Source organism: Perca fluviatilis, chromosome 10 (assembly GCF_010015445.1).
Source record: "Perca fluviatilis chromosome 10, GENO_Pfluv_1.0, whole genome shotgun sequence".
In the NCBI taxonomy this organism is placed as follows: domain Eukaryota; kingdom Metazoa; phylum Chordata; class Actinopteri; order Perciformes; family Percidae; genus Perca; species Perca fluviatilis.
In genome coordinates, this window is record NC_053121.1 from 17,938,543 (window position 1) to 17,959,591 (window position 21,049).

A 21,049-nucleotide genomic window follows, 5' to 3' on the forward strand; every position below is an offset into this window, starting at 1 on the left:
ATCACCAGCAGATCCACTTCAACATATGCCATAGATAGGACATATTGGACTCCTTAGAAGAGCTACGTCTCTAAAGCCATTCCTACTCCCTATTGCACGTTCTGCCAACCTGAACAAAATGGAACTTTCCTGCACATGGTCTGGGAGTGTGAACAGGTGTATGAGTTTTTGGAATAAAACAACATCAATAATATCTGATGTGACAGGATATCTAATCCCTACTGACCCGATTGTTTTATTACTTAATGACGACTCTAAATTACACCTGCTTGGGAGACAGAAGAAAATTTTGCTAGCTGGATCAACCGCGACCAAGAAAATGATAGCTCAGCGCTCCCCCCCCACCCCCACTTGCTTTATATAAAACAGTGGTTGGCGTATTTTCTGGACATAGTTATGCTTGAGCTCTCTACAGCAAGGATTAACAAAGCCAAGTCATCGACTATAGACCTATGGAAAAACGCAGCAGCACAAGTCAGTCCTAATGACCTCAGCATCACAAGAATTAGAGGAGAGTGACTAGGCAAGGTGTTTGTTTTTGTTTTCCTCGAGACTGCAGAGGGTGGGGGGAGGGAGAGGGTTTTTGTTCTTGTTCAATTGTATTTGTATGTTCTGTATGTTTTAAATATAAAAAAACAATAAAAAAAAATGTATCTAAAAAAAGAAACAAGACAATAACGGTCCATCTTTCTCCATTTGGAGGCAATTTTCCAATAATGCCTCTGTACGCTGTGTATCAAATACTAATCAGCTACATATAGTTTCATTATGGCTGTGTATAAAATTTAAATTTAAGTACAATAAATGAGTGAGCCAGTGTAAATTTGGCCTGTTTAAACAGTTTCAGCTGTAGCCTGCTCTGGAAAAGACAGCATATGTCAACATGAGGAAGTGGAAGGCATCCTACATGCATGCCATCTGTGCAAGAAGCTGCTTTGTTGTAGTCCATCATACGTGAGAGTCTCACATATACATGTAAACAGATTCATTCACCTAATTATGTAGAATCATGATCCAACTTTCAGCCCTCAACTAAATTGTCTTCTATCAACAAGAACTCTTCCAGGCTTCTGTAGCTGATCTCTTACCTCAATCTTCTTACATGCACCATTGAAGAATCATGCTCATTATTATTTTTAGTCTAATTAAGAGCAATAAAGAGCTTCTCAGTGTCTTTAAACATTGTTGACTGTATTCTCCATCTGTATAGTCCTGAATGTGGTGTGTAAGTTCCCTCTGCTGTGTTCATTCACACTCTGCAGACTCTTCATATATGTTTGCCCCGAGCAGTCGTTGCGCTCTGTTCGGTGTTGTGTTGTCAGTTCAAATCTCCTTATGACCCACTGCACCAATTTTCTGCTCTGCAAATATTAGATTGTCAGCTGCTCATTTTGGTTATTCATTCCTTATTTGTGTTTTTTGTATTACTTTTTTGTGTGTGTAAGTTTCAAGGATCACATCAATGTTTAAAGTATTAATGGTGGTTAAAGACTACTATACTATGCAGGCCACTGACTCATAATTCTGCTGTGTGAAGGAATTCAAACAAAGAGTTGAAAACTGTTTCAATCATTCAGATTATTGACAGCTCTAAAATCAGCTGAGTCACTGGAGCACCCTCATTTCTGACTGTAATCAGCTGCCTTATTTCCCCTCTCTGTGAGACTTAAACAGCTCAACTACAAGGAATGCAAACAGACCTGTTAATGCAAAGGGCGGACTCAGAGGAGGACTAGGTATACTGTCATACACCCAGAAAGACTTATTCAAGGAGAGGATGGTTCTAGGGAGACCTTTTAACTAATAGGAACTGTAAATATTGAGAGGATGAGATGGAAAAGTTTGTGAGAAGAATTAAAGAAAAACAGACAGAGCAGCCATGACATGGAGGAGCCCTTTGGCCCTGGTGAGGGATGCTCTGAGAGGTCAGAGAGCACGGGAGAAGGACCTCCGCAACTTGGCGTCCAATCTGCCTTACGAGGGCCTGGAGAAGGCGAAGCAACCCAACTGCTACTTCCCTGGCAACGCCATCAAGACCACCAAATACACCCTCCTCCTCTTCATCCCCATGAACCTCTTTGAGCAGTTTCACCGTCTGGCCAACATCTACTTTGTGGGCCTGGCTATTCTGAACTTTGTCCCCGTAGTGAGCGCTTTCCAGCCAGGGGTAGCTCTGATCCCCATCTGTGTCATCCTGTCTCTGACGGCCTTGAAGGACGCCTTGGAGGACTTCAGGAGGTACCAGTCGGACAGGAAGCTCAACAACACGCCGTGCTTCATCTACAGCAGGTACTGACTCAAAGACAATCATGTCCTAAATATAGAAACAGCACAGTTATGCTTTTTATGCATTATGTGGCAAGCGGAAACACTTATGGTGCATTACCGGCACCTTCACATCTGTGCTTATGATTTATATCATGCATGTTGATGTCTGTGTGAGTGTGTGTAGATCTGTGTGATTGTGTGCTGTGTGTTTGTTTGATTACCTCCTCTGCGTTTCAGTACCCCGTGAGAATTTTTGACTTAGAAATAGAAAATGTGTGGGAGATTATTCCTCTTTTGAAGAGCCTCACAACAATATCTCTCACCATCACACTGTGTACATTTGATGAAATCCTCATCTGGGTGTTGCGTCAGTAAAGACAGTAAGGTTAGCGGTTATCTATTTTTTTTATTACTGGTGAAAAATGAATAATTCACAAAGGCGGATAAACAATGTCATTTTCGACCCTTTTGCTGCTGTGATTTTGGAGAGTGGGAGGTGGAGGAGGGGATGTGGATTTCCTCTGGATGTGATGTGAGCCTGAAAGCAACTCCAATGATGGATCCTTACACATTCAACCTCTAGAAGGGTTTATCATTAAACAGCACTTGCTTGCTTTCAAATTTCCCAAGAAGAGTCTGTTGGGAAGTGCAGCCTAAGCTTGTGGAAAAGCCTGCATCCTGTGTGTGTGTGTGTGTGTGTGTGTGTGTGTGTGTGTGTGTGTGTGTGTGTGTGTGTGTGTGTGTGTGTGTGTGTGTGTGTGTGTGTGTGTGGTGCTAGGATCCAGGTGGCCGAAGTGCAGACCCCAGATGTATGGACACTTCGGAGAATGCACCAGTCCCTCTGGGCCTGTTAGTAGACACTAGTCGTCTCCGCCTCACGGAATCAGATAAACAGCAGTTGAGTCATGGCGAGCGGGCTCTCGTGGGTCTCTTATTGCTCGCTGGGTGGAGATCCTAAAGCTCCATTTTGGGCTTGTAAAGATTAGAACAGCATCGATTGGCTGGGATTTCTTTGAAGTGTACAAATGGCTCCAGAAGAAGCTCAAGAATAAATTTTAGACTTCCAAATACTTCCTCTTTTTCTCTATCTAGGTAAAGTTTATTCATATGACAGCACAATGAACACACATTGAAGTGGTTAAAGGTCCACATGGGAGGCTGTCAGATGAGAGGGATTTATACTTTAATTCATCAGACCTTCTCAGATGCACATCTTTATTTCCCATCACCCTTCAACCTCATGTTGTTTTCACAGAGGTGTGAAGTGTGTGTGTTTGAGCATGACATGCCTTATCATCATTCTATCTTTCTTCGCTAACTCAAACTCTTGTCAATCCACATGCGCTCCACATGGGCTATTAATCATGCTGAATGACTGCAAACTCCTATTATATTGTTTAACATGTCTAATTTTATCGTCTGCTCACTGCAGAAGATTTAAACCGGTCACCACACCTCCCAGACTGTTCCTGTCTGTTGTTTAAGAGTCCTGAGAGTTCATCTACAGACTCATATCACACCTACTATCAAACCAAACAGGCTGTCTTAAGTGTCACTTCATTTCTGAAGAATTGTTTTTAAATGCTGTGCAGGCTTTATCACACATACACGCATCAAGAAGCCATATTCCCAAGAGCCACAAAATTGGATGACTAGACAGATAAACAATTGTTTGGCAATGCATTTGAGACCTTTGAGGCAACAGTAAGACATTTTTCGAAATACATTAATTTATGGCGGAGAGTTAGATGAGAACATTGATACCACTCTCACGTTTGAGAGTGGTATCAAACATCTCATCAAACTCTCGGCAAGAAAGCAAATAAGCGTATTTCCCAAAATTTCAAACACTGACGTACATTTTAAAACTTTCTGATCACGTCTAGGATTAAATGTACTGAATGTGACAACACACAATACAATACACTTGAGAAATGGACTTTCCGTAACTGGAAACTGTAAATTCCGTTGCCTGACATAGAAAGCGTAAATAACGTAAAGCTTTTCTGACAGGAGGGAATATTTGCGCAACCTTTTAAGTATAATTTAAACACAACATACATACCTCCCCCCCTCAAGGCTTTGTTCGAGGCGAGGTGTGGTGTTATGTGGCAGCTAACCAATCAGGTCCTACATGCAGGGCAGCATGCCTGCAGCTCTCTGTCACTGGTGGTTAGCCAGCTTGATGTGCAGGTTTAAACAATAAAACTCCATGGGAAGCCTCAAACCCTGAGAATAGCCTCAAAATGTGTACTGCAGTGTATCTACCTGTAAAAGTTTCCTTATTCTAAAGCACACAAAACACATCTGGGCCGCTCTCCAAAAACAAAAGCATTGATTTTTCATTTGGCTGTATTGTTTATTCCCAGACTTAAGCAGCTGCTGTGATTTATTTTATCCATAAGGAGTGAGTCAATATTTCATTTGATTGCATAAACATACAAAACACCCATTATGCCAATATTGTTAATAAATGTGACAAATATATGTGTGTGTATGTATATATATATATATATATATATATATATATATATATATATATATATATATATATATATATATATATATATATATATATATATATATATATATATATATATATATATATAAAAGCCACCCAGGGGCTTAAATATAATAAAAACAATTCTAATGACTGTTGCTATCTGACGTCTGATTTCAGGAAAGAGCAACAGTTTATAAAGAGGCACTGGAAGGATGTGCGAGTGGGAGATTTTGTGAAGGTGGTTTGCAATGAGATCGTCCCTGCAGATCTCCTGCTCCTGCATACATCAGACCCCAACGGCGTGTGTCACATAGAGACATCCAACCTGGATGGAGAGACCAACCTAAAGCAGAGGAAGATGATGTCTGGTGTCTGCATCTCGGTGAGGAGTACTTCTTGGTTCCATTTCTCTTGAGAGTTTTTTTTCTTGGGTTTCTATACCCAAGCCATCTGTGCTGCATCACCTTTCTCCTCTTTGTGATTGACATTCAACACCCATCAACAGAACAACTGTAACATTTCCTGAACATCTATGGTAACTGCGGTCATTAAAGTATGTCAGTGAGTCTGTAATGACAGACAAAAAACACATACCTGTTGGGTTACATACCTAATTACATATTTTTGGACCACAATTGTCTTTCCTGTGTATTATGTTATTATGTCACTCTGGAAGTACAGGTTAAGTTACATTTAAAAAGTTTCCATTCACACCACAGTAACTTTATACCTCCTCTCATTTCCCAGGATCCTGAATTTGAACCTGAAAGCTTCAACAGTGCCGTGGTGTGCGAAAAGCCTAACAACAATCTGAATCATTTCAAGTGTTATGTGTGAGTATCAAATACATAGATCACATGTATCCCCAAACAGATCCTTTTAGGCTTTCAGAGCAGCCGAGCAAAACTAATTCCAACCCACTCGCTGCACTTTCTGATGCTTCCAGAGACATTATTGGGGCTGTAATAGACTATAATCGATTTCCTTGGGCACCACAGATCTTACAGCTGCACTATGGTCTACCCATGCTGTCCAGCTAGGGCTGTAAGGGAATTGCTAATGGGGAATACATAACCAGTAATGAATATCTAACAGGATCTGACAGTACAAAGGATGTTCCTCACTTTCTCCTGCTGCAGAGAGAAACCTAATAAGGAGAAGGTGGGCGCTGGAATAGAGAGTCTGCTGCTGCGAGGCTGCACAGTGAGAAACACGGACCACGCTGTTGGCTTTGTGGTGTATGCAGGTATATTCTCCATTTTCTCAGCTGCTTCACTGCTTTGATCTTGAGCTTGTAGCGTTTTTGTCCAGGGCCATAGCCAGGACTTAAAAAGTACTGAGGTCCTGAGTCCAAATTTCACAACACCACCCAAATGTTTGACTCACTACCAACCAACTGTAAAAAAAAAAAAAAATTAAATTATGATAGAAAGTAATTTTGCATATTTAGCCATATCAATGTTTAGTTATACTTTCTGTACATTTTGTCACCCTACATTATGATCTGCTGCAGTTGTTTAATAATGGTGCAAAAAACTAAATTCCTTTAATGGGATTTTTTAATAATTTTTTTTGCCTAATAACTGTCAAGTTTAGCCAGACTTGCAGCTCTGTGAGGCTGTAATTAGGCACAACGGTTTTTGTGAGCTAAATGTTAATGCCAGCATGCAACATGCAGAGGTTTACAGTTACAGTGTACAACAATGTTTACCATGTTCACCATCTTAGTTTGACATGTTAGCATGCTAAGATTTGCTAATTAGCACTAAACACAAAGGACAGCTGAGGCTGATGGGAATGAAAGTATTTAGTCATAAACAAAAGTATTTGACAACTTTTAAACTATTTTGACCTGATAATGACTCTATATAAAAACTTAAAGTATCAAGTTATTACAATGATGCACCATCTGGGACAATGTTGTGGCAACCCATCAAGTAGCTTTTGAATTATTTCACAGGATAAGTGAAACATTTGACCTGCTGTTGTTGTTAGAGGACACGTCAGAGGATCATCAAAGTCAGGAGGGTTCATCCTCAAGGGGCCATGAATGTCTGTGCAAAGTTGCATGGCAATTCATCTAATATCTGTTGAGATATTACAGTCTGCATCAAAGCGGTGGACCGACCAAACCAAAAACAGACTGACATTGCAATGCCTAGATCAATGCCGCTAGCATGGTTTAAAACATCAGAATAAGTCTTAAAATGTGTTTATTGTGCGTAATAATAGACCACCAAATTTCCTGAAATACAGTATTACAGAGGACCTAATGCCCTGTTTTCTGTCCTTGCATTAGCTGACCCAGAATAAGCACGTTGTAAGATATAATCAATTTTCTTCAGTGTTCAATGACGATATGGATTGCCTGTTGGTAACTGAATCAACACCTTCTGATCCCCCCTTTAAGGCCATGAAACCAAGGCCATGCTCAACAACAAAGGGCCAAGATACAAACGCAGCAAACTAGAGCGTAAGCTGAACACGGACGTCATCTTCTGCGTCATTCTCCTCTTCACCATGTGTCTCATCGGAGCACTAGGTCAGTAATGAATTACATAACTTACCCATAATATCACTACACAGACTGGTTCATGATAAATTATTTTACATTTATGAGGGGACGTTTAATTTCCAATAAAAAAAAACTCAGTCACTTTGACCACAGGCCCATACCAGGAGAAGAGGGAGAAGACAGGGGAGGGTATCGTGCCAAAAATAGCTTTCCTCCCCTGCGCGACAGTCGGTGTGATTAATTCCCCTGTCCTCACACATGCAGGTCACTTCTTATGGCTGCAGGCGCTGCCCGGTGTGCCCCCTTACCTGGTCCCCGACGGCAACGGTCACCTGGACAGTCCCAGTCTGTCTGGCTTCTACATGTTCTTCACCATGATCATCCTGTCTGCAGTGTGATTGTCTGATTGTTTCCTGACGTTTTATTTTTTTTCTTAATCTTCCCTTGTCTTTACTGACTCGCCATCTACTTTTCTCTTTTTCCTTTCTTATACCCTTTTTCGACTTTTCCCCTGTTTCCTCTCTTTCCATTTTCCTCCACTCCTCTCCTCCTCTCCTCTCTCCAGATCCTGATTCCTATCTCCCTCTACGTTTCCATTGAGTTGGTGAGGATTGGTCAGATCTTCTTCATCACTAATGACATTGATCTGCACGATGAAGGGACGGACAGCCGCGTGCAGTGTAAGGCACTGAACATCACGGAAGACCTGGGACAGATTGAATACATCTTTTCAGACAAGACTGGCACCCTCACTGAGAACAAGATGGTGTTTCGCAGATGCTCCATCATGGGCACTGAGTATGCACACAAAGAGAATGGTAAACCTTCATATTGAGACATTTTCTGTAACCAAAAAGAGCAGTTGCAGCACTGCTTTTCATCGTAATGGACTGCATTTATATAGCACTTCTCTAGTCTTAGCGACCACTCAATGCGCTCTACACTACAGGTACCATTCACACACACATTCATACACTGGTGGCTGAGCCTACCATACTAGGTGCCATTCACGCACATTCACAGCAATTTGGTTGTCCAAGGACACTTCAACATGTAGACTGCAGCGGCCTGGGATCGAAACACCTTCTGATTGGTAGCCAACCAATAAATCCTTACTTTGGTCATTAGCCTAACACAAAAAGGTCTGGATGGACCCACCTACTTTCCATTTGTTAAACACTACAGTTGATCACAAGAAACCTGACAAAAATGTATTACTGAATTGCACTCAATTTAACATTTTGACTAATGTTAACATTGCACATAGCAAGTTACCACTGACATATACCAATATTAGCATGTAACGCATTGGCATACTCACACTGGCCTGTTAGCATGCTAATTGGAAGCATGTTAGGCAAGGCAGCTTTATTTGTATAGCACATTTCAGCAACAGGGCAATTCAAAGTGGAGTTTAAAAACAATTAAAAATATAAAAACAGATAAAATAAATAGAATAAAAGTTACAGTGCAGTATAAGAAATTATTAAACAATTATTTAACAAAAGGCAGCATCAAAAAGAATGGTCTATGTCCCAGACGACCAGAGAGGTCTGGGTGGTTCATAGTGTAGCAGCATTTGTTAAGAAAATCTAAAAGACGTGATCGTTGATTTCTGAGGAGGAAGAAGAGGCTTGGTCCAATTGAAGATTAAACAAAAGATTTAATGAAACAGAATGATGAAAATGACAAGACAAAAAACAAATGTTACACTGCAGCTTACAGCAGACTGGATCATGCTTCTCCTTGATGGAGTCACATAAAAACAGTCGCGAAATCACTTCTGTTACAGAATTATATTCCTTTGGAATTGTGGGTGTTTCCTTGAATGAAAACTCTCTCAGGATAAGGACACACCTCGGAATTCAGGTTTACTACAGGTCACAGACAAAGGTCATTTATCATGGTAGTGCCAATTCTATTCAAGTTTACAGAGATATGCATTTCCTTTGTTCTCATCAAGTCTGGTCCAGCAGGGAGTGGTTCCCCAAAAGGCAGGATCGGAGTTACCTTTCCTGTGGGGACAATAAGTCTCCTCCAGTATGCAAATTGACAGACATGACCTGATCCATTCTTTAGAAGCTTGGGATGGTGTAGGCACTTAAATGCTGATTATGGCTAGTTAGTTGATTAGATTTAGCTGCAGGGTACATAAAGTACATTTAATCCAAAAGTACATTGTCTTCATAACATAAGCATTGTTTTAACTTTTTAAAACCCAACACATTGCAGCAATATATGTTACAATAACAGGCTGACATTAGTATGTGAACATGCTAATGTTAGCATGCTAATCCTAGCTCAAAGTAAAGCTGATATAATTTGGCTAACAACATGGCCTTTGCCCTGGCCAAACTATACTTTTTATCCTACTAGTGGTAAGAGCCTTTGTCTGTCCACCAATTTTCTGTCTCACAGGGCGCTCACCTAGACAGTAGTGAGATTACATACTGTGCTTTGATTCTGAGCTGTTTGTCAGCTGTTCAGTTGAAATGCACTTCCTGGGTAGAAATTCCGCCTATTGCCATTAAGTTTACTGGGTTTATTTACTTCCTATTGGCTCCCAGACACATATATCTCTGTTCAGCCCCCAATCTTGTCTTAGTTGTTTTCCACATCCCAAAGTGCATGGACGTCTGAGTGAACCCCCTCCATCTGTGACCGGGAAAACCTGATCTTATAGCAAGTTATCACATTTGCCTGTATTGCTCTTTATTGTTCATGTGTTTGGGGAGTGCTGTATCCTGCAGTTCCTACAGTAAACTGACATGAACTGGATTATCGTTGTCGTGGCATAGCTTTACCCACACGCCTCAATGACAAACAAGTGTAATGATATAGGCCTATTGCAGTTAAGATCACGACAATGCTATGATCTTGATCTGCATTTGTTACTCTATGTTGCGCGTGTGAATCCAAGATTCTTTTTTATGTTGAAATGTAATCAGACAGAATACATGTTAAGATACAAAAGATTATATTATATTATATTATATTATCAATATATGTTATCCCCTTTTTCACTTGTTTATTGTGTTGTGTCCTAATCAGAGACTAACACATTCATTTTTTGCTTCTATATTTGTGCTGCCAAGCTTCAATCTGATTTGCTATACTGTCTGATTGTATTACTGATCTATGTATCCTGAAGTTGAGTTCCCTCCTATATAATGCTTCCTAAAGTTCATTTATTTTGGCTAGTTGAAGGGTTTTAGTTAAAGCCTTTGTCTAATCCAGGTCTTTAAAGTCCTTGTTAAGGGCTCGGCATTTAAACATGACATGAGCTGACATATAGTACATATAATATACAGTTCATACTGTATGTATCAACATGTTTTTTGGGATTTGCAGCCATCCGCCTAGCTGTCCTTGATGTACCAGTGTCAGAGGAGGAGGTCATCCTCAACCAGCAGCCACGACCCCCACGGATTGGATGGTCCCTAGATACTGAGGACTCCAACCCTGAAGACAAGTGGCATCACCATGACAACCGACGCAAGAGTAAGGTCACAGGAAATGCCCAGAGCGATGCAGCCTTCAGCAGTCTGCTGGTAAGATGATCGCTCAGTCAGGAAGAAAAGGCGCATAATTCAGAGGGTCAGGTTGTGAGTTTTGGCTGTCTTGATATTATAATGCAGAGTCACAGGAAGCCACCACGGGGAAATGGTCATCAGCATTTTGTTTGCTCATGCAGGAGGCGTAGCTGTCAGGTAGTTGACTCAAGGCCACCCGGAGGGGCCTACAAATTAGACTCATTCTTCTTGATTAACAAGTGTCCTTGCAGTTATAATCGGTAGCACAAATAAACGGCTCAAAACAGGACAGTGCATTTATATAGTGTGAACTGGCCCACTATAATCAAACCCAGCATAGTGAGCTGGGATGGCTAGTGAGACGTCTCGTCTTGCCACTCTGCACTATCACTGAGTGATTAAGTATGCATGATTGAGAATGCATGTATTGTGAATGAAAGTGTAACATTGTCTATCCATCCATTTATTAAACTAGTTATCATGGTGTTGGGGACCTGGAACCTATTCCAGCATACATTGTGCTCTATACATCCTCGACAGGTTGCTAGTCTATCACATGGCTGATAATGTCTCTGTTCTTGTGATGTTTGATGTGAAGCAACAGAGTAGCACTGTGCCCAAGACCAAATTTCCTCACTGGGACAATAAAGTTTATTAAAGAAAATAAGGGTAATAACTTGGTGGATTCAGTTTAGGTCATTATTATAGGAGTATACAAAATGTATATAATATTGAAGCTAAAGTATTTTCTGCTTCTTTTCATTTTATTTGCTGTCTAATTGGGTAAGTGTCTTCTATAAATAAATGTATACATCATACATGTTGCTAAGATATCAGAAATGTGAACTAAATGTGTCTAAATACACACTCAAAAGACCTCAAATGGTCATTTGTTAAGACAAATCTCACCCATCCTTGTGTCAAAAGGCCTCATGATCCCAGTCTCCGCTGCAGATGGCCAAGCTGCGGTGTCGGTGATAAACACATCCATTTTGGCTCAAAATTGCCCCTGTGTCTGTGAAGAGACATATGGTCATGCTGGGCACCATTTGGCACAGACCACTGATGTCACATAAACTGTAAACGTGCACTATAGATTAGTCATCGTCATCTTGATATACAGTAGCTTTGTGTCTATTTTTGTCCACAGGGGCAAAGAGCAAAAAAAGCCTGGAGATACAGGCTGAGACAGAAAAAGTCTTGTGTTTTTTCCAGCAAAGCAGCACAGAGCCCATCTTTGGTTTTCCATGCTGTGTCATACTAACAGAGCTGAATGTTTGTATGAATGAAAACTTCCTCCCTTCCTTCTGTCCTTTTGTCCCTGTAATCTTTCCGTGTACATGAGCAAACAAAACTGGATGAAAATGTTAAAAGCTAAAAATCTTATTCCAATCCTGTCACGTCAAAACAGTGAAAGCTGAGTGTAAGCAAGCAACAGTTTATCAATATGAGCTTTTAATAAAAAAAAAACGGATTAACTTTTACTCCAACAGGAAGCTGAGGTGATTCCAGACAGGAAGTTGCTTCAGCAGATTAGCAGGGCAGAGAGCAGCAGCAGCAGCCGGAACATAGATCCGTACCTGGACTTTTTTCTGGGTCTCGCCATTTGCAACACTGTGGTGGTTTCCATGGCAACAGCTCGGAGACAGAGGGTGAGCGCTCCGTTTACTGCCACCGTGGATGGGAAGTAGAGATGGAGGACACAGGCAGGAGAGGAAAGATGGACGAATGATTTGTTCTCTTGAAACTCCCAGTATGCAAACTTACAAAACATGGCAAACGTTTCGTCTAGAAATCATTGTGGAGAATCTATTAAAATTTCTCATTCATTATTTAATATATAAACCTTGTGTCCAGACATTTGGCTGCAGTATTGCCGCATAATCTTCATAATTTAATCACAAGCACACACAACAATCCAGTTTAAAGTCTTCTTATTAACCTCAAAGATTTAGTTTAATTTTGAATGTTCTCTTCAATTGTTTAGCTGCAAGTTTCTGTTCTTTTATCGGTGGTCAGTACTAATTTTCCTTCATCTTTAAAGCCCCAGTTGTAATGATTGTCCTCACTAAATTAGCCACATAGTAAAGGGAGATTTGCAGGGGCAATCAGGGTTGCCTTTATTAATTTTAGTACTCTGTGCTCTTGACTGTGATGTTCAGGTCTGGCAGATGGGAGAAATATGTGGATTTTCCCTTGAGTTTGTAGTAAAATATGAAAGCACAAAAAGAAACAGAGTGGAAATGGATGACAAGGAGTGTTTTTGTGTTCTCACCATATGGGTGTTTGAACAAAATCTGCGAAATAAAAACTATATAACATAGACATTTCTTTCACTTTTTCAGGTGAGTGGGTTTTCACGCTCCGATCAGACAAGCAGCCCACTGGATACTTTGTCCAGCCTGGTGAAAAAGTCTGGCTCTCTTCAGCATATTTTTCCCTCCTGGCAGCACAAGCCCAAGAAAAATCGCACCATCTCAGAGGACTCAGTTGAAGAGGAAGACCATGTTAAGCCCCCTGTAAAAATAGAGGGGTCTGGAGACACCAATAAGCTCCGTACATGTTCGCTCCACACTCCATCCCAGTCTGCAATGACCCCAGATAATCTGAGCTATGAGGCAGAGAGTCCAGATGAGGCCGCCCTGGTGTATGCAGCCAAGGCTTATGGCTTCACCCTGCTGGCCCGCACCCCTGAATGCGTGACAGTGAGGCTCCCGTCTGGGGAGGACCTGGTGTTTGAGGTGCTGGACACCTTGACCTTTGACTACAACAGGAAGAGAATGTCTGTTTTGGTGCGACATCCAATCACCAAAGAGTATGTGTTGTACACTAAAGGTGCAGACCACGCCATCATGGAGCTCCTCGGTACACCGTACACAGGTATGTGCAGGTGAAAGTACATTTACACACATTATTGCCCTTTTTTAAAAATGATTTACTAGTCAACAGTGAGATACCCTAGATCATTTCATAATTCAAAATTAAACTATTTAAATACATCTGTGTCATATTATTTTCAGAATATCTGAGTGGGAAGCAGAAGAATATAGCAGCAAATACTCAGCATCACCTTGACTGCTATGCTAAAGAAGGGCTGCGTACACTTTGCTTTACAAAGAAGGTGCACAATCATATATATTATTATTTACCAGTGTCACTTTCTTAAATAGAGGAACTCTGTTTCATCTTTTTTCTGCGTGTGCTGCAGGTTGTGAGTGACAAGGCGTATGAAAGCTGGTCAGTGAACAGACAGAGAGCTCTGGCTGCTATAGACAACAGAGAGGAGCTTGTTATGGACACTGCTGTGCAGCTAGAGACAGACCTCTCCCTGCTAGGTAACATACTACATATCATAGATACATACATATCAGCCCAATGCACACCATTCATAATGAACATGTGTATCTGTGTGATAAGCTCTGTGTTTAAATCATGCCTGATTTTTGTATATGTGTTCTCCGGCAGGGGCGACGGGCATTGAGGACCGTCTGCAGGAGAGTGTCCCAGAAACCATCATGGCACTGCGGGAGGCAGGGATCCAGGTGTGGGTGCTGACTGGTGACAAGACCGAGACAGCTGTCAACATTGGCTATGCCTGCAGGCTACTGGAAGAGGAAGACCTGGTGATTAACATGAGCTGCGGAAACAAGGTGAGGAGGCCGCTGTCTGCCTCACTGAAGGTTGGCTGTTTGACTCAGAGCTGCTTTGCTTTACTGCTTATGTGAAATGATAAATGGTGGCACAGCTCTGACTCATTTCTTACACCACAATTAGAAGTTGTGTTGGTAAATCAAACATGCAATGAAAATGTTGATGTACTTAAAGTGACATGTTGGAAAATAAGATAGCTTCAAACCGCTAAGCTAAGTTAAGCATTATTGTGTTTTTTACTGTGATAGATTCACAATCTTGATTGGTTGGTGTCAAGCGTAGAAACATTACACAGACAAACGGGGGATGTTGAAATAAAATTGTATTTCCCAAAATAGGCAATGATAGTGTAACAGTGTTACACTAGTGTTAGTAACACTTGCTTGAAAACAACACAATTGATTGACAACATTGATTTTTGAGTAAAAGGTGAATGAAGTTTCAAATGAATGAATCAAAAGTAAAAAAAAAAAAACAGTAAAGACCTAGAGCATCAGGAGCTAATAGGCATAACAAACTCTTATTGAACATCGGCCTTTTACATAATTTATAATTATCACATACAGCTAGTTTCCGAGGGCAGCATTGACTTTTGTTGATGGTCATTCAGGACAAGTTGTGTGTTTTTCAAGCAGAAAGTTCAGGAGGTTTTACCTGGGAGCTTTTTCCCTCCAATTTAAATGGCCAAACCTTTTGAACCACTTTAACATTTTAACTAAAGGTCAAACCCTTACATTTTCATCAGAGAAAGAGAAAGTGTCAGGTGTGGGCGCTGCTTCTCTGAGGTCATTAAAGATCTGGTAGCACATGAATGAGCCCTTCATAACAACCTGACCATGTCTAATCATCCCCGGCCTCAAATAGACCAAAATTACCCCTCGGCTCTAACGGCTACAAGGGGAGCTTTCTGGAACAAAGGGACTGCCGCGCACCTCTCAGAAGGGACTAGTCATAGATGATGAATGTGCGATAGCCCCAATACAATATCTACTGCTTTCATATCTAATTACCAGTCTAATATTCAACCCTCAGGGGAAATACCCCTTTGCTCATATTGGTAATGAACTTCTTCTTTTTTTAACCACTGTAACTTGATGACCACCTGAGGGATGCATTCCCACAGTCATCACCCTACCACACCTAATGGAATTTAACCAGCATTAGATAAATGATATAAAAATAGGATGTGACCTAATTTGTTTTCATCTTGTCGCTTTTCCTTTTGGCTAAGAGGCTGGAGTTATTTACAGACAACAATGATGAGTGTGATGGGACCAGAGCCTCGTAATTGCTTATAGTCAGACATCATGAACATGACTCAACAGAGTGATGTTTCTTTTACCAGCACTACCATAATCTGTACTCTGTACTGTAGCACAGAGGAATAGTCTTGCCTTTAATGGTGTGCCTTGTTAAATTGTGCATTGTACCTTTTGTTTGGATTATAGAGATGTCACATCCAAGTTTCAATTCATCCGCTTTAATTTTGTGTTTTTATGTTTTTTTTATTATATGTTTTAATTGTGCAGGAAAGTGATCATTTAGTATTTTCTTTAGGTCATCATGAAAACAAACGTGTGTGTATAAAATATAGGCTACTAAAGATGACATCTTCAAATTATTTATTTTGTCCGAGCAACCATCCAAAACCGAAAGTTATTTATTTTACTTTCACATAAGCACCAAGAAAAGCAGGACATCTTCCCATTTGAGATGCTGCAACTAGCACGTTTCAACATTTTGGATTTTTGAAAAATGACTTAATTGGTTATCAAAATAGTTGCCGATTGTTTTTCCACAACTAAGTGTTTCAGCTCTCTTTTGGAACGCTTCATAAAAATGAAAACAACAATGGGATCAGCAAAATAAGCAGATGTTGTTTTCCAGTTTGCGTGCACATCCATGTTGGACTGCACACTGGAAGAGGTGAGGAGGTACAGTGAAGACCCTCGTAATGTGGACACAACCCAGAACATCTCTCTGGTGATCGACGGACGCACCCTGACCATGGCTCTGTCGTCAGACCTGCAGAAGCGCTTCGTGGACCTGGCGAAGCGCTGCCGCACCGTGCTCTGCTGTAGAGTCACGCCCTTACAGAAGAGCAGAGTGGTGACGGTGGTCAGGGAGCAACTCAACGTCATGACCCTTGCTGTTGGTAAGAAGCTTTTTTTGAGCTACTCACGTAATTCCAAACACATTTATCTGGGACTTTTAATCTGACTTCTATGAAAAACAGAAGAAAGCTGTTGTATAAATACAGTAAACAATAGAAACAAAACTAAAGTGATAAAGAAATCTGGTGTGGCAAGTTTTTGTATGAGCTCATTACCACACTAAATGTTACTTAGATTTCATTTTAAGATTATAGTGGGCCCCTGAGAGTATTATTTGGAATGCCAATTTTCAACAAAAAATTTATAATTTGATTACTTTTGCATACTGCTGGGATACTGTAATTCTTGGATACAGTATAGGCTTAGGGTCCTGGTATCGTTCATGCCGTCTCACTGTCATGACTTACTGGGACACGTAAATAGAAACAGAGCCGTCTGTAATGTTATTAGTAACACCTGTGCTTTTCCAGCTTTGCCAAGTCAAAATGTCTGCTGTGTAGAAGACCTTTGTGAAGGAAAACAACAAGCACTGTATGGGAAATAAATGGTTTTGTGAGAGAATGCAAAAAGTGTTGCAGGAAAGAACAGAAAGGTAATTCTTTCAGGTTTTATAAGGCTCTGGATCTTATCCTGTTCTGAGTCATTGAACCTCCTGAGAAATTCATTGAAAGTGTGGAGATCCTCATGTATCCTAAATAAAAACAAATTAATATCATTGACTAAATATGCTGTATAGACTGATGCTGAAGTATATGACTTTATATTTTAAATGTGTGTCCTGCTGAGACACCAAGTCCCTTTAGTAGGTTCTATAAGGATGGGAATTTGAGTTAATTCAGGTCTTGAGAAATTGATGTAGTGTATTTTACAGGCAAAATATAAAAAATATGGGGTGTTTTACAATAAACTTACAATAATAAATGCATTTTATTTGTAATAATGTATTAAGACCCACAAAGTCAGTGGCTTTTAATACATTTTCTTCTTTAACAGGCTACTGTTGTTAAACTGATTTTCACTCTGTTGTTTTAGGGGATGGTGCAAATGATGTCAGCATGATCCAAGCAGCTAATGTTGGCATTGGGATATCCGGTCAGGAGGGCATGCAGGTCTGAACTGAAGTCATTAGCTTTGAAAATCTTGTTTGTTTCTTCTGCTACTCTCACTGTCCAAAACTCAATATCATCTGCAGGCGGTCATGGCAAGTGATTTTGCTATATCTCGCTTCAAACACCTGAAAAAACTTCTCCTGGTTCACGGACACTGGTGCTACACTCGACTGGCCAACATGCTCATTTACTTCTTCTATAAGAATGTGGTGAGTCCTGTATATCTACATTAGCATGCTCTGCTGTCTGAATCAACATCTTGCCTGGATTTCCCATCTAATCATCTACACTCTATTGTGTTCCCCAGGCCTACGTGAACCTGCTGTTCTGGCATCAGTTCCTCTGCGGCTTCTCTGGCAGTGCCATGATCGACTACTGGCTGATGATTTTCTTCAACCTCTTCTTCACCTCTGTACCGCCAATCATGTTTGGGATAATGGACAAAGACGTTTCTGCAGAGATGCTGCTGGGTGTTCCTGAACTGTACAGGACCGGACAGGGTGCTGGGGTCAGTGACACCCCCAATCAATACTAGCTATGTGTTTACAGAGTTGGGTCTTGATGCACAAAATACTTTTATTGATTTATGTATTTAAATATCTGTGTGTGCTTGTTTAGGAATACACATTTACAACTTTCTGGATTTCCATGCTCGATGCCTTCTATCAGAGCCTGGTGTGCTTCTTTATTCCATACTTGGTAAGAGAAACATTTGAATTCTCTGTTTTTCATTAAACATTGTGCAAAGTTGCATCTGTCATGGTGCTTCCTCTGAGTTACCAGTTATTTTACTGGTTTACTACTTTTTGCCTAAAATTTGACTACATGTGTTTTCTCCCCTCCAGGCTTATCGGGATTCAGACATTGATGTTTTTACCTTTGGAACTCCTTTGAACACAATTTCTTTTTTTACCATACTGCTGCATCTGTCAATAGAGATCAAAGCCTGGGTGAGTGCTGAACTGATGGATATCTATTTCTAGATATTATCAACGTATATACTCCCAGTGAGCCCAAACTCTTATCATTAAATAGTTTCAGTCAGGTCTGCATTTTAAACTAATGTGATAGTAATACTATGTTAATATAACGTAGCATGTATGTGTAACATTATTTACATTAACAACTATATTTTGACAAATGGGGTTGTTATCGGTATATCTAATTGCTGTTTTATGCATCTGTCTTGCAGACGGTGGTTCACTGGGTAATCATGCTGGGCAGTGTGGCATTGTACTTCATTGTGACGCTTGCCTACAGTGCCATCTGCGTCACCTGTAACCCTCCCTCCAACCCGTACTGGATCCTCCAAAGACAGATGGCCGACCCCATGTTCTACCTTCTCTGCATCATCACTACTGTGGTGGCTCTGCTGCCCAGGTACCATCACTGTTATCCTCCTTGTGTCTGTCATATGGAGGGGTGGGGTAGTAATTTAATGTACACTCGTCATTGTTACAGAGTAGCTTTTTGTATTGTACTTATTTGGATACTTTCTGCTTCACTCCATTGTATATATCTCTGAAGAGCAGCAGACTGTGACCATCCGTCCCATTTCCATAATTTTCTCCCTACTTTTATCTCCTGTTATGGACTATTACATTTTTAAATTTTTTTTAAATGGAGAAATGTCTAAAATGTTTACATTGACATCTACAATAACTAAAACAAGAAACAGATTATAAATTCTTATCACTTATTGTACTATGCAGCTGTCCTGGTGGTAATAGGTAATTAACAGTCAGGAGGATGTAAAATAAAAGTTTGCTCTGAACTTGTTTTTCCTCAAAACAACGCATGATAAAGAAAATCTATCTATCTATCTATCTATCTAGTCTGCATGACTTTTACTGTGGTATTGCTACTTTTACATAGTAAAAGATCTCAGTACGTTATGGTACATAGACAGCCTCAGCTGATTTGTAATCAAATAATGTTAATTGTGAAGTCCAGGAAACAATCTGCACCACGGCTCGGTCTTCCGCCTCGTTGCTGATGCGTCTGAAAGCGCTGATATTTAGAGGGAATGCTCTGATTTACATCAAAGGGCCGCATATTTTTCACTGGCCTACTTTCTCACCACCACACTCTCTCCCCCAGGTACATGTTTCATGTGCTGAGGAACTCTATCGCCCCCTCCCCGCTCGTGAAAGCCAGGCATCTGGACCGACTGGACCCCTCCACGAGGGACCAGTGCATGAAAGAGTGGAGGAGCTTCAGGGGCATAGCGCACGTCAGACCCTTCAGGCTGTCTACCCCACCCTCTCCCACCCTGGAGACCCCTGTGGACATTCATCCCCACTCTTCCGCCACCTCCGATATCATGTGGGATGAACGTCATCACTGAAAACTATCAGAGGCCTGTACATACATGAGAAACTGAGATTTGTTGGCAACTTGAAGGAATAAGATGATTATTTACTCAATAAATGCAATCAGGAAGAAATACTCTTCCTCTCTGACATGTGACAAATCATCAATTGGGGTGATGAGTGACAAAACGTATGTAGGCCCTCTTCTCCTTACTCTCCTCATAACAAGCTGCCATAGTGAACACATAAGCCTGTTACTTTCCTGATGGGTTTTCAGAGCACAGTGGTAACCCAATTAGTCATGCCACCCACCCCTCCAAAACGTGGCACTTTTCCAGAACAAAATGCTTAGCTGGTTTAATATATTCCTCTCACCTAGATATCCTAAACAGTCACAATGCATCCTGTCACTTAGGCAAACACACGTGTGTTGTTTACAGATTTAGCATTTACAGTAATTTGCCTTTAAAGACGAATGAATGTGTTTATAGGCTGGGCCTGTGATAGTTGTGTATTTTTGTTGTATATCTGTCAAATTTTCTGTGAACACACGTAAGAACAATCTAATTTAGTTTATGCCAAGTGTATGTGTGTGTATGTGTGTATGTGTGTGTGTGTGTGTGTGTGTGTGTGTTATTTCAGATGCAGCATCTAGATCAAACACGCCAAAAGGTAAATTCAGAAGAATCAGAAGAAAACGCTTCTAAGCTACAAAGTCTGATGCTTTTTTATGGAAATGGAGTGTGCACAAGCCGAATCCACTTGTAAAAAGGGCTGAGTTATCATTGGCATACTTCATTATACAGTAGCAGCTCTGCTTATATAAGGTCCCACTGCCTCCAGTTAGATCATTGCTGCTCTCTAGTGTTGAAAAGTAAAACCTACAGAAAGGTCAAAAGGGACAAAGTCAGAAAAACAGATGAGGCTTGATGGTATTACAGCCACAAGAACATGCAGTATTTAAATTAATTAAACATATTTTTATTGAGATTTAAATACAGCATATAGCAGTTACAATGAGGCAGATTTCTTCCAGACCTGAGC

At 40.7% G+C, this 21,049-nt stretch overlaps 1 protein-coding gene across 2 annotated transcripts; it reads left to right on the forward strand.

Moving 5' to 3' along the window:
• The first annotated feature begins 1,757 nt into the window (after positions 1-1,757).
• Positions 1,758-20,338, forward strand: atp10b (ATPase phospholipid transporting 10B). 2 transcript variants are annotated; one of them, XM_039812719.1, is made up of 21 exons: positions 1,758-2,289; positions 4,949-5,153; positions 5,519-5,604; positions 5,911-6,017; positions 7,182-7,313; positions 7,551-7,672; positions 7,846-8,104; positions 10,638-10,837; positions 12,313-12,471; positions 13,165-13,699; positions 13,840-13,940; positions 14,028-14,154; positions 14,285-14,469; positions 16,358-16,625; positions 17,617-17,693; positions 17,777-17,902; positions 18,001-18,201; positions 18,312-18,392; positions 18,539-18,643; positions 18,886-19,073; positions 19,794-20,338. In XM_039812719.1, exons 1-21 carry the CDS (start codon positions 1,880-1,882, stop codon positions 20,038-20,040), a joined length of 3,921 nt encoding a protein of 1,306 aa, XP_039668653.1. In that variant the 5' UTR covers positions 1,758-1,879; the 3' UTR covers positions 20,041-20,338. The 2 variants fall into 2 exon arrangements, with proteins under 2 accessions (XP_039668653.1, XP_039668654.1); XM_039812720.1 differs by lacking the exon at positions 12,313-12,471.
• Positions 20,339-21,049: the final 711 nt, after the last annotated feature.